At 43.7% G+C, this 13,564-nt stretch overlaps 1 protein-coding gene across 1 annotated transcript in view; it reads left to right on the plus strand.

The window, feature by feature from the left end:
* Positions 1-2,787: 2,787 nt before the first annotated feature.
* The window catches only part of ror2 (receptor tyrosine kinase-like orphan receptor 2), a 415,513-nt gene continuing 404,736 nt past the window's right edge, over positions 2,788-13,564 (plus strand). Inside the window, exon 1 of the mRNA XM_070859424.1 lies at positions 2,788-3,180. Coding sequence (XP_070715525.1) covers positions 3,087-3,180 — 94 coding nt within the window. The 5' untranslated portion in view covers positions 2,788-3,086. The remainder of the gene's footprint in view (positions 3,181-13,564) is intronic.

Below are 13,564 nucleotides of genomic sequence, written 5' to 3' on the forward strand. Positions count from 1 at the left end.
CATAGAAACATAGAAAATAGGTGCAGGAGTAGGCCATTCGGCCCTTTGAGCCTGCACCACCATTCAATAAGATCATGGCTGATCATTCACCTCAGTACCCCTTTCCTGCTTTCTCTCCATACCCCTTGATCCCTTTAGCCATAAGGACCATATCTAACTCCCTCTTGAATATATCCAATGAACTGGCATCAACAACTCTCTGCGGTAGGGAATTCCACAGGTTCACAACTCTCTGAGTGAAGAAGTTTCTCCTCATCTCAGTCTTAAATGGTTTACCCCTTATCCTTAGACTGTGCCCCCTGGTTCTGGACTTCCCCAACATTGGGAATCTTCTTCCTGCATCTAACCTTGTCCAGTCCCGTCAGAATTTTATATGTTTCTATGAGATCCCCGCTCATCCTTCTAAACTCCAGTGAATAAAAGCCCAGTCGATCCAGTCTCTCCTCATATGTCAGTCCAGCTATCCCGGGAATTAGTCTGGTGAACCTTCGCTGCACTCCCTCAATAGCAAGAACGTCCTTCCTCAGATTAGGAGTCCAAAACTGAATACAATATTCCAGGTGAGGCCTCACCAAGGCCCTGTACAACTGCAGTAAGACCTCTCTGCTCCTATACTCAAAACCCCTAGCTATGAAGGCCAACATACCATTTGCCTTCTTCACCGCCTGCTGTACCTGCATGCCAACTTTCAATGACTGATGTACCATGACACCCAGGTCTCGTTGCACCTCCCCTTTTTCTAATCTGCCGCCATTCAGATAATATTCTGCCTTCGTGTTTTTGCACCCAAAGTGGATAACCTCACATTTATCCACATTGTACTGCATCTGCCATGCATTTGTCCACTCACCTAACCTGCCCAAGTCAATCTGCAGCCTCTTAGTGTCCTCCTCACAGCTCACACCGCCACCAGTTTAGTGTCATCTGCAAACTTGGAGATATTACACTCAAAATTCTTTCATCCAAATCATTAATGTATATTGTAAATAGCTGGGGTCCCAGCACTGAGCCCTGCGGCACCCCACTAGTCACTGCCTGCCATTCAGTGCTGGGGCCTCAGCTATTTACAATCTATATTAATGACCTAGATGAAGGGACCGAGTGTAATGTATCCAGATTTGCTGACAGTACAAAGTTAGGTGGGACAGTAAGTTGTGAGGAGAGCACAAAGCGTCTGCAAAGGGATATAGATAGACTATGTGAGTGGGCAGTAAGGTGGCAGATGGAGTATAATGTAGGAAAGTGTGAGGTTATTCACTTTGGTAGGAAGAATACAAAAACAGAAACTTTTTTAAATGGTGAGAAACTTTTAAATGTTGTTGTTCAAAGAGATTTGGGTTCTTGTGAAAGAAACACAGAAAGCTAGCATGCGGGTACAGCAAGCATTAAGGAAGGCAATGGCATGTTGTCCTTTATTGCAAGGGGATTGGAGTATTAGAGTAAGGAAGTCTTGCTGCACTTCTAAAGGGCTTTTGTGAGACCACACCTGGAGCACTGTTCACAGTTTTGGTCTCCTTATCTAAGAAAGGATATACTTGCCTTGGAGGCAGTGCAATGGAGGTTCACTAGATTGATTCCTGGGATGAGACGACTGTCTTATGATGAGAGATGTTTAGAATGGGCTATACTCTGGAGTGTAGAAGAATGAGAGGTGATCTCATTGAAATGTACAAGATTCTGAAGGGGATTGACAGGGTAGATGCTGAGAGGCTGTTTTCCATGGCTGGAATGTCTAGAACTAGGGGGCACAGCCTCAGGATAAGAGGTAGGCCATTTAAGACAGAGATGAGGAGGAATTTCTTCACTCAGAGGGTTGTGAATCTTTGGAATTCTCTGCCCCAGAGGGCTGTAGATGCTGAGTCTCTGAATATATTCAAGGCTAAGATAGATAGATTGTTGATGTCTAGGGGAATCAAGGGATATGGAGATCGGACGGGAAAGTGGAGTTGAGGTTGATGATCACCCATGATCTTATTGAATGGCGGAGCAGGCTCGAGTGGACATATGGCCTACTCCTGCTCCTATTTCTGGTGTTCTTATGTTCTATCAAAACATTTCATAATTTCAAGGTGCCGAGCAGGTCACCCCTCAGCCTTTTCTTTTAAAAAGAAAAGAAACCCAGCCAGTTCATCTTTTCCTTATCAGTATAACCTCACAGTTCTGGTAGCATCCTTGTAAATCATTTATGCATCTTCTCCAGTGCCTCTGTATCCTTTTAATAATATTGGCAACATGAACAGTACACAGTGCTGCAACTAAGGTCAAATCAAGATTAGCATAACTTTTTTACTTTTCAGTGCTTGGTTTGCTTTTTTATGGCCTTATTGACCTATGTCCATGCAGACGTCTGGTGGTCGTGAAAGGCACTATATAAATGCAATTTTTTTTTAGTGATTTGTGTATTTGTACTCCCAGATTCCTTTACTCCTCTACCCCATTTAGATTCTTATTTTCTAAGAGTAGAGATCACCTGATGAAGGGCCCATCCAAAACGTGCTTTGCATTTCCTATTTTTTGTTGCTGCTTATATTCATTATTTCAGTTATTTCGAGCATCCTTTCAAAGTTCCATGGTGCTACGGTTTCCCCCACCAGGATGCGCTGTTAACTTTTGCGGAGACTTGGGGAAAGCTGGACACTGAGGGCCGGCCTCGAACGGCAGCAGAAGGCAGGGCGCGCGCTCTGGGATCGCGAGCGCAGACCGAGCACGGCGCGCGCTGGGTCACGCGCACAGCCCAGGTCTTGCTCCGCGCGCACACGTACACAGACAAAGTTTGAGTGCAAGAAGAGACAGTCCGCAGGACCATAAATCTTCCGCTCTCTCACTGCTGCTGCTGGAGATGTTGCAAAAGCTTTCCTGAGAAGACGGCAAAGGAATAATCCGAATTCTACAAACAACTTAGAATTTTATCCCTGATTGCTGCTAATTGTGAAGAAGAAGCGAACGGCTTTGTATAGCGGCTCTTTTTTGTGTTGCCCTTTCTCGTGGTTCTGTGCCTCCCTCGGGGGGACCGCTCGGTCTCTTTGGATGATCACGATCAGGTCGCTTTTTTATACTTAGTGTGGTCTGCATTTAACTAACGAGTGATGTACAAAACAAGGATAAAGTCAACATGTTTTGGAAAACACTTCGTGCTACTTCTGTTTATGTGCTGCCCGCTTTTCGGCGAGATGTCGACAGGTAAGGATTTTAAAAGAGAAAAGACGGACAACAGAATGTAATTTTAGTGCAGGAAAGAACAGATTGATTAACTTGAATCTTCTGCTTGTATTTTACAACTCCCCGAACAGAACAATAAATATAGAAAGCCATTCGGCCCATTGTGCCTCTGCAAACTTCAGGCTAACTTTCTGTAAAATGTTTGCAGCGAGAAAGACGCGAGATTTTTGTGGGTTCTCTCCCTTTATGTGTTCACAGTAAACAATGCTGGAAAAGGTAAACTCGAATAAACTCTTCTCATTTCCTGTCTGCTTTGCCGAATGCATGTTTGGAATCAGGAAGCATCACGCTTCACGTTAACAAGCAATGCAATTGTTTTTAGAGGTTGCTAAACTCGGTGATTAACATTTGACCTCTGTTTGTGAGTTACATTTTCACCAGATTTCCGTTTTGTACTTTCAAGTCTTCCATAAGAACAGGCTTCTGATGCATTTCTTTTTGGAATGTAGTTGCGAAGGTTTTAGTACCCAAGGGATGAGGTGATTGCATTCACTTGAGGCTAATTTTGGTAGAGATTTCCTGCATTTTATTTAACTATTTAGACAAATGGAAGTAGTGGCATTGCAACCGGAGTTTTAGAAAGGGGGAAAAAAGCCGCGTTGTATTTGTGTCCCATGATGTTTGAAGGTTTCATTTTTGAGTAGCTAGTAAACTATTGCTGGCCAGCAACAAATTTCCTCATTTGAGGAATTATTTTGGTACAATAGTTTGTGTGTGGAAACATAAGATTGGAAAACATAAGATGAAAGAGAACTCATTTAATTGGATGCCTGTGTATATTCACTTTTGTCTGATAGCGATAACTGGTCAATGTTTCTGTGCAGCTACTCACTGTAGGGGAGAGTCATGATGTTGCAGATTAGACTGCATGTGTTAATCAGTTGCATATTGAGAGGGATCTCTTCCTGGCGAATTCTTTGTTGGCCCCTCTAATCCATTTTTCTTCTCAACGGGAGGTGACAGATGCTTACGTTTCCTGTTGTTCAAAGGCAAGTTTCCTGGGTTCTGCCATTTGGTACCACTGATGGGGGATGGGGAAACTTTAGATGGAGTTTATTTTCAACTGGCTTTTATAACCTCCTTTTGAACGTGCGGAGATGATGCGTGATAAGGGTCAACAGCAGACTGCATGTGTCCTATTGCTACGAATTGTTGGGTGGGGTGGGGTGGGAGAGCGAGAAGAGATCAACTGCTGAATTTCATGTAACCATCAGTGGTGATTCTGAACCATGTATAGGCATGAGAAGAGTTTGGTATGAGTTAGCGTTCACTTGGATGTATTTACATTTTGTGAACAAAAAGCAAATGATTGCAGACGCTGGAAATCTGTAACAAAAAACAATGCTGGAGCCTGGAAACACAGCGGGTCAGGCAGCATCTGTGGAGAGAGAGAGAGAAACGGAGTTAACGTTTCATTCGGGTCGATGACTTTTCGTCAGAACTGGCGAGTTATACTGCAACATTTGTGCAGAAGATTAATTTTAATTTTAGAGGTACGTATGAGAGTCAAGGTTGTGGCAGGGTCCTTCCCTATCCTCCTGGGAATTGTACTCTCTTCCCTTTAAACCATGCGAACCATTTTGGTCAAAAGATTCCCTGCATTCTAAAAGGGATGGTTGTTTTTGGCGGGGTGGGGAGGAAGAAATGTCTATTGTGCCATTTGACAGGCAATGCCTCCCAGACACCTATTCTGCATTTCTATTTCATTACACTTTCTCGAGTGAGTACCACAGAGTAGATTAGTGAAAATATGTTAATACATTATTTTTAATCTTCCAGCATAAATCTATGGTGATGTAATAAAAGCAGCTCACTGGTAATTTTTGTACAGTGATACGGTTAGATACTAGTTCATGGGATTAAATGTTTGATTCAATAATGCTGTGCCTTAAGGTAAATTTTTATACCTTAAGTTTTGCCATTTTTTTCATAAAGTTGATTGATGCCGTTTTATTTATGAAGTGAAATTCTCATTGATAAATGCTACTTCAATAAAATACTTGAATTAGGTATTGAATGTGGAATTACTTTTAGGGAGGCTTTGAGGGTGTCCTTGTAACGTTTCCTCTGCCCGCCTTTGGCTCATTTGCCGTAGACAAGTTCCAAGTAGAGCGCTTGTTTGGGAGTCTCGTGTCTGGCATGCGAACTATGTCGCCTGCCCAGCGGAGCTGATCAAGTGTGGTCAGTGCTTCAATGCTGGGGATGTTGGCCTGGACAAGGATGCTAATGTTTGTGCATCTGTCCCCCCCATGGGATTTGCAGGATCTTGCAGAGACATCGCTGGTGTTATTTCTCCAGCGAATTGAGGTGTCCACTGTACGTGGTCCATGTCTCTGAGCCATACAGGAGGGCGGGTATTACTATGGCCTTGTAGACCATGAACTTGGTGACAGCCTTGAGGGACTGGTCTTCAAACATTCTTTTCCTCAGGTGGCCAAAGGCTGCACTGGTGCACTGGAGGCGGTGTTGGATCTCGTCGTCAATGTCTGCTCTCGTTGATAGGAGGCTCCCAAGATAGGGGAAATGATCCACATTGTTCCTGATAAAGTGCAGCATCGTCACTGACACCTAGGAGTCCCTGGCCATAGACCGCCCTAAGTGAAGGAAGTGCATTCGGGAGGGCGCTGAGCTCCTTGAGTATCTTCGCCGAGAGCATGCAGAAATCAAGCGCAGGCAGCGGAAGGAGCGTGCAGCAAACCAGGCTCCCTGCCCACCCTTTTCCTCAAGACTATCTGTCCCACCTGTGACAGAGACTGTGGTTCTCGTATTGGACTGTACAGCCACCTAAGAACTCATGTTAAGAGTGGAAGCATGTCTTCCTTGATTCCGAGGGACTGCCTATGATGATGATTACTTTTAGATTTAAAATGATTTAGCTTCAATTTCCAGCAATAAATAATTTTACTTCTCTTTATTTTTAAGCATTGCTTGAAAGTTAACCCTTCCACTTCTGTATGTTCAGCAGATAATGCTGCAACCTGAGCATCCCATCAGCAGCCCAGAGTAGGAGTTAAAGTTTTGGCGTGGCAGAAGCCCCTGATAATGGGGACATAGAGGATAATTTTTAACGTTTCACCATGGGTGGTAATCTGGTGCGGTGGATTGCCTGCTTTTTGTAGAATCCGCTCTATTTTCATCTTGCCTGCTAGGTTCCACAATGGCTGAGTGATCTGCTCTGCAGATTACTGCCAAGGTGGTGACGTTGAAAATTGCATCCATCAAATAAAACATTCACCAAGCTTTAATTTCAGCAAAGACAAAATGCCCTTTAAATCAAGCTTCTCATCAGTTCAAACCAGCTGGCCTAGAGGCACTGCACTCAATCGTAGAAACCTTCCTTGCATCTCAGTCAAAGTTCAGTTAGATTCTCAAGGGTGTGCAGTCTTTATGTCAATGTGCTCGATCAGTGGAAATGTAGAAGAGATGGCGTGAAGAGAGATTTGAATCAGACCCTATCTTACAATGGGAAGGAATCCATTTGTTGTTTCTATCTGCAGCATTGAAAAGTAGAGAAAATTAAATGAAGCTTTGGACATACCACATTCTGACCTGCATAAATGGTGTTCAGTATATTGCAGTAGGATGGCAGAATGTGTTATATTTTCTGGTTTTGCCAAGAGATCCAGCCCACTGGCAAAAAGTACATCATTGTGCCAAATCCAGAACATTGCTTTCTGGGCCTTCCTGTAATGGTCTTGATGGGAAGACGCATGGCTACACTCTGGGTTTCCTCCAATCCGCAGCTTGATGTTACATTCCACTGCTGTGGTGGCGGGTGGATTGCCCTGCCTGGTCAGCTAATATAGATTGAGACATTGTTTATTCAGTCAGCTATTTTCTACAATCTACTTGCTGGGACTTGACCAGGGAAATTATTGCAAATCTGGTTCCTATTTTGGCCTACTAACGTGGACTAGCTGGCAAGCCAGCAGCATCTTTATATCTCCTGCACTGAACAAAAGAACGAGCTCCAATCCAACTGCCCTTAGAAACTCTCAAAACTATAATGATACAGGCTGAAAGATCCAATGGACATTGTTGCAATGTGTAACACAGCAGTAAAATGAAATTGCACAACCCCCCCCCTAGTTAGTCTGGTGGAGAATGAGCCTCATGTATCACTTAGCTACTTCATTGAACGATATATATATACTGTATACCATTCCAACAATATTGTAAATAATTGCAGAATACAAATCTAAATTTCCAAAACTGATGATGGGAATTGCATGGACCCATAGAGAATTGTATTTATACGAAGAAACAAAGTTGAAATTTTGTTTTGTTAATTAATTACTACAGTTCTTCAAGGGTTAACATATTTTTGTATTTTCTAGATTTAACCTGAATGCAAGTGAGCATACGTTAGCTGGTGTGCAAAGGTTGACTACTGTGGTATTTGATATTTTTTAACTTTTGCTATAAACATTTTATGGAGACTTTTATTCAGAAGGTACGCAAGACAATTATCACAATCCAGCACATGGAGCTAACTAGCTCCTGAGGCAGCAATTGTTGCTAGTACTTAGTAGTCTATTACTATTGACTGTATATTTAATGTATTTTGTAATTAGGTTGTTGAATTGGCAGTGATGGGATGGAATGGAGAAGGCGATGGTTGCTTTTGATTTAGTTGCGTTATACACTGGGGGAGGCCTTTACCGATTGAAATTAGAAATGCAATTTGAGCTTGAGTGTTCATGAATGTTAAAAACGAACAACTTATTTTGAAGATACATAATATTAGCTAACCTGAGACCAAGTAAGTTTACTTTTTATCATTTAAAGATGGATAATCAAATGGCAAGCTTTTCAAAAAAAGATAGTCTTTAAATAATCTACTACCTTGAATTTTTGAATTTGAAGAAAGTAATACTTAAATTGTACTGTTGACGGATAGTTTCAAATCATCAGTTTTAAAATTATTTTAAACTCTTATGCATTTAAAAGAAAACTTCATGTTCAAACTCCAATAATGGCATGAATGATTTTTGTGCCCTTTTTGAGGGCCATAAAGAATTACTTGGCCACAAAGGATTTTATTAATTTAATGGATCCCATCTGGCAATATATCAGTATCTTAGGTGTGTTAAAAGAAATGTCCGAATGAAATATAGTAGGTTTTAAAACTTCAAAATGCTATTTAAATGTTGGTTTCATTGAAGATAGTGAGGCAATTACATAACATTAATTTAATTGCTAGTTTTATATCTATCATTTAGTGGCTGATCGATATCTTATCTTTCTGTACCACATATAGGACCCAAGTTTCCACACGATAAAAAACGGGCGCCCCTCCGAGCTGGGCGCCCGTTTTTCGCGCCAAAAATGGCGCAGGAAAAAAAACGCGTGATTCTGGAGCGCCCTTCAGCTCCATGTCTGCTTGGCGCGGCGCCCAGGGGGGCGGAGCCTACACTCGCGCCGATTTTGTAAGTGGGAGGAGGCGGGTACTATTTAAATTAGTTTTCCTGCCAGCAACGCTGCGCGTGCGCGTTGGAGCGTTCGCGCACGCGCAGTGTGCACTCGGCCATTTTTGTAGTTCTTTGTAGCTGTTTAATTTTTGAACATTTTTAATAAAAGCACATTGGCATCAGCACTGAGGCTTCTTGCAGCAGTGAGAAGGCTGCAGAAAGTTGAGGCAGCCGTTTCTCTCCTTCCCCCCCCCCCCCGGAACGAACAGCTGCTTCCCCCCCCCCCCCGCGGGAACGAACGGCTGCCTCCTTTCTCTCACCGCCCCCACCCCCCCCAGCAGCATTCTCCCTGGCTGAAGCACTTTCACACAGGTAGGAAGATGGTTTATTTAATCTTTTCTTTGCTTATAAATTTTTATTCAGGTTGGATTTATTTGTATAAGTATAAATAAGGATTTATTATAGAATTTAATGACTTCCCTCCCCCCCCCCCCCCCCACCTCGTTCCGGACGCCTAATTTGTAACCTGCGCCTGATTTTTTAATGTGTAGACAAGGTTTTTTCAGTTCTACAAAAATCTTCACTTGCTCCATTCTAAGTTAGTTTGGAGTACGTTTTCATTGTGGAAACTTTGAAATCAGGTGTCAGTGGCCGGACACGCCCCCTTTTGAAGAAAAAATTCTGTTCCAAAGTGGAACTGTTCTACCTGACTAGAACTGCAGAAAAAAAAATGTGGAGAATTGCGATTTCTAAGATAGTCCGTTCTCCACCAGTTGCTCCTAAAAATCAGGCGCAAATCATGTGGAAACTTGGGCCCATAATTTCTCAAATGTATCTTGTAGAAAGCATTTAGTGCTTTGGTGAAATAAAATCAAGTCACTCTCTCTAAAAGTAACAATTTTCCTCCACTGTAATTTGGTCACTTAATACGTTACGTAAATCAAATGTTGCCATAAAATATTGCTTTTTCATGTTTTTATTAGGTTGAAATGCCGACTATCCTAAAGTGACAAGTAATCCATTTTCACCTTTGAGTCAGTTTACTAAAGTACTCTTGGTCATTTCAACAATAGACCATAATGCAAGCAAGCTGTAAGAAAACATTGTTTTGCATAGGGTAAATCTTTATGGCTTAGTGAGTTAAACATTTTCAAATAATTGCGACCTTTGTGTGAATGAGCAAAACATTACATTAAGTTAGGTAGCATAGACACACGAGACTTTTCAAAAGCTCAAATCCTTTAATGAGGTAACCATTCATCTGCTCAAAAAACCCTGCATATAGTTTTTGAAATCCCTCTTCCTTTATTACATAACAGTATTTACTTGGGGGGGGGGGGGTGGGAAGAGAGATGATAAAATTACACTGTGAAACGTGGCATTATATGCTTCTGTAATTGTGCTTCACAGTAAAGTTTGTATATTGATATCTCTGATCCGTTCAAACTTATGAGAAATTAAAAGCAGCTCAAAGTGTAAGAGTTATAATATGCCAAACATTATGGACTGAAGAGACCACTGTGCTATGTAGAAGTGATTATAATCGAAACAAACTGTAAAGCGACAGATTACTGTACAGTGGCAGAATTACTGTTTGTATATGATGCATTGTATCATATCACACATGGCTATGTCAGCATGTCCATATCCATGCAACCAGACATAAAAACTAGTCTAATTCGAAGTTGATGACATAAAAGTTGAGCATTGTGAATTGAAAAATGGACCCTCAACTGGCTGTTTTTCAATGTGTACAGCAGTGTGAGTATATGGAATGAAAAGAGTTGGTCTGTGGAGAGAAGGAATTATTGTTCTTAAATTGTAGCAGCTTCACTGAGTGGTTTTGTATTGCTTTCCCTTACTAGCTGAGAATGCATTTTTAAATATTTAATGGTTTGTTTTCATAGAATGAAACAGCAAAGAAGGAGGCCATTCGGCCCATTGTACCCATCTTTGGTAGCACTATTCAACTTGTCCCACTCCCCTGTTCTTTTCTTATATCCTTGCAAATTTTTTCCCTTCAAGTGTTTATCCAACTCCCTTTTGAAAGTTAATATTGAATCTGCTTCCACCACCCTTTCAGGCAGTGCATTCCAGATCACAACAACTCTCTGTGTCTTTTTTTAAGTTTCCTCATGTCGCACCTCGTTATTTTTGCCAATCACTTTAAATCTGTGTCCTCTGGTTACCAACCCTTCTGCCACTGGAAACAGTTTCTCCTTATTTACTCCATCAAAACCATTCAAGATTTTGAACACCTCATCAAATCTACCTTTACCTTTAACCTTATCTGCTCTAGGGTGAACAACGCCAGCTTCTCCAGTCTCTTCACATAACTGAAGTCCCTCATCCCTAGTACCGTTTAAGTAAATCTCCTTCACCCTCTCTAAAGCCTTGACATCCTTCCTAAAGTGTGGTGTCCAGAATTGAACACAATACTCCAGCTGAGGCCTATTCAGTGATTTATTTAGAAAGAAAGACTTGCATTTATATAGCGCCTTTCACGACTGCGCCTCAAAGTGCTTTACAGCCAATAGGGTCCTTTTGGAATGTAGTCACTATTGTAATGTAGGAAACGCGGCAGCCAATTTGTGCATAAGCAAGTTCCCACAAACAGCAATGTGATAATGACCAGATAATCTATTTTTGTTATGTTGATTTTGAGGGATAAATATTGTCGGTCACCAGGGATAACTCCGCAGCTCTTCAAAATAGTGCCATGGGATCTTTTGCATCCACTTGAGAGAGCAGACTTGGTTTAATGTTTCATCTGAAAGATGGATCCTCCAACAGTGTAGCGCGCTCTCAGTACAGCTTAGATTTTTTTTTGTGCTCAAGTCCCTGGTGTGGATTTTGAACCCACAACCTTCTGACTCCGAGATGAGTGCGCTACCCGCTGAGCCACAGCTGACTCTCGCGAAACTTCCTTTCTTTTGTATTAGAAATTCGCTGACTTTGCGACTGTTTTTTGGGCAATAGTTCACCATATTTGGCGCAAAATTGGTTGGCGGGAAAATCGGTGACGTTTTGCGGTAGTGGTTTTCAAATTCCACTGAAGAGAGGAGCACCACCGTTCAAGACCCGAAATTGTGTTTTCGCCAAAAATTTGGTGCTCTGCACACCTCTATTTTGTGCGAAAAATACCGATGTGAACATAAGAACATAAGAATATAAGAATTGGGAACAGGAGTAGGCTATCTAGCCCCTCGAGCCTGCTCCGCCATTCAACAAGATCATGGCCGATCTGGCCGTGGACTCAGCTCCATTTACCCACCCGCTCCCCATAACCCTTAATTCCCTTATTGGATAAAAGCTGCGTTGCAGCTCTTGGAGCAGCAGTATGTATGAAAACCTGCAAAAAAGTTGTTAACATTTTTATTTTTTTTTCAGCGATTCGATGGATAAGTGTAAATGTTTAGTGAATTTTTTTTTCCCAATTTATTTTTAGGTGTTTTTAGGTGTTTTGGTGGCCCTCCCAAGGCCCAACTCACAGCGGTATCGGCCTCGGACTAAAGTTGGCAAGGATCATGGTTTGCGCCGTGAATCCTTGTGCAACGCCAATTTTTACCGCTGCGCAAGTTAAAGCTTGAATTTCTGGCCTGATAGCGAAATGATAACGGTAATTTTGGTTAAAAAATACCGTTTTCGCTGAACAGAATTTCTAGCCCCAAGACTCTATTAATATGCTTTTTTAACAGCCTTCTCAACTTGTCCTGCCACCTTCAAAGATTTGTGTACATACAGCCCCAGGTGTCTCTGTTTCGGCACCCCCTTTAAAATTGTATCCATTTAGTTTATATTGTCCCTCTTTCTCTTTCTTCCTACCAAAATGCATCACTTCACACTTCTTTGTTAAATTTCATCTGCCATGTGTCTGCCCATTTCACCAGTCTGTCGTATGTCCTCCTGAAGTTTGTTACTACCCCTTCATTGTTTACTACATTTCTGAACTTCGTGAGGTATGCTGCCACTGTCCCTTTAATCCCATGTTTTGCTAACAAGTCTATTGGGCCCAAGTTTCCACAAGAAAAAAAACGGGCGCCCCTCCGAGCTGGGCGCCCGTTTTTCGCGCCTAAAAAAATCCTCGGTATTTTCCACCTACTTACAGGTCCTGTGGCCCTCGGCGCAGCCAGCACGAGCTGTGGGGGGGGCGGAGCCAGGTCCCGGCGCTGAAAACAGTGCCGGGACCTCTGCACATGTGCACTACAGTCGGCACGCAAGTGCAGTAGCTCCAGGCGCCGAACTGTGTGGGAGGGGCCCGAAGCACGCAGCCCCTAGCCCTGGCCCAATGGCCTCACTGGGGCTGCGTGAATGAGGCTCCTCCCACGGCCAGCTCCTGCTCCCCGCCCGACCAGACCTGACACTCGCTCTCCCCCCCGCCCCCCCGACCAGACACCCGCTCCCCCCGACCCGAGACCCGACACCTGCTCCACCCACCCCTCCCCCGACACGACCCGAGACCTGCTCCCCCCCCCCCCACCCGACCCGAGACCCGACACCCGCTCTCCCGAGACCTGCTCCCCCGCCCCCGACCCGACCTGAGACCTGCCCCCCCCCCCCCCCCCGACTGACCCGACCCGACCCGCGCTCCTGTTCCCCGACCCGACCCGCGCTCCTGTTCCCCGACCCGACCCCCCCCCCCGCTCTCTCTCCCTCCCTCCCCCTCTCTCTCTCTCTCCCTCCCTCCCTCCCCCTCTCTCTCTCTCTCTCCCTCCCTCCCCCTCTCTCTCTCCCTCTCTCTCCCTCCCTCTCTTCCCCCCTCTCTCTCTGTCTCTCCCCTCCCCCCTCTCTCTGTCTCTCCCATCCCCCCTCTCTCTGTCTCTCCCTTCCCCCCCTCTCTCTGTCTCTCCCTTCCCCCCTCTCTCTGTCTCTCCCCCTCCCGCTCAGCGGCACGAACGGCTGCAGAATTCTCCCTGGCTGAAGCACTTTCACAC

Source organism: Pristiophorus japonicus, chromosome 1 (genome assembly GCF_044704955.1).
Source record: "Pristiophorus japonicus isolate sPriJap1 chromosome 1, sPriJap1.hap1, whole genome shotgun sequence".
NCBI classification, from domain to species: Eukaryota; Metazoa; Chordata; class Chondrichthyes; family Pristiophoridae; genus Pristiophorus; species Pristiophorus japonicus.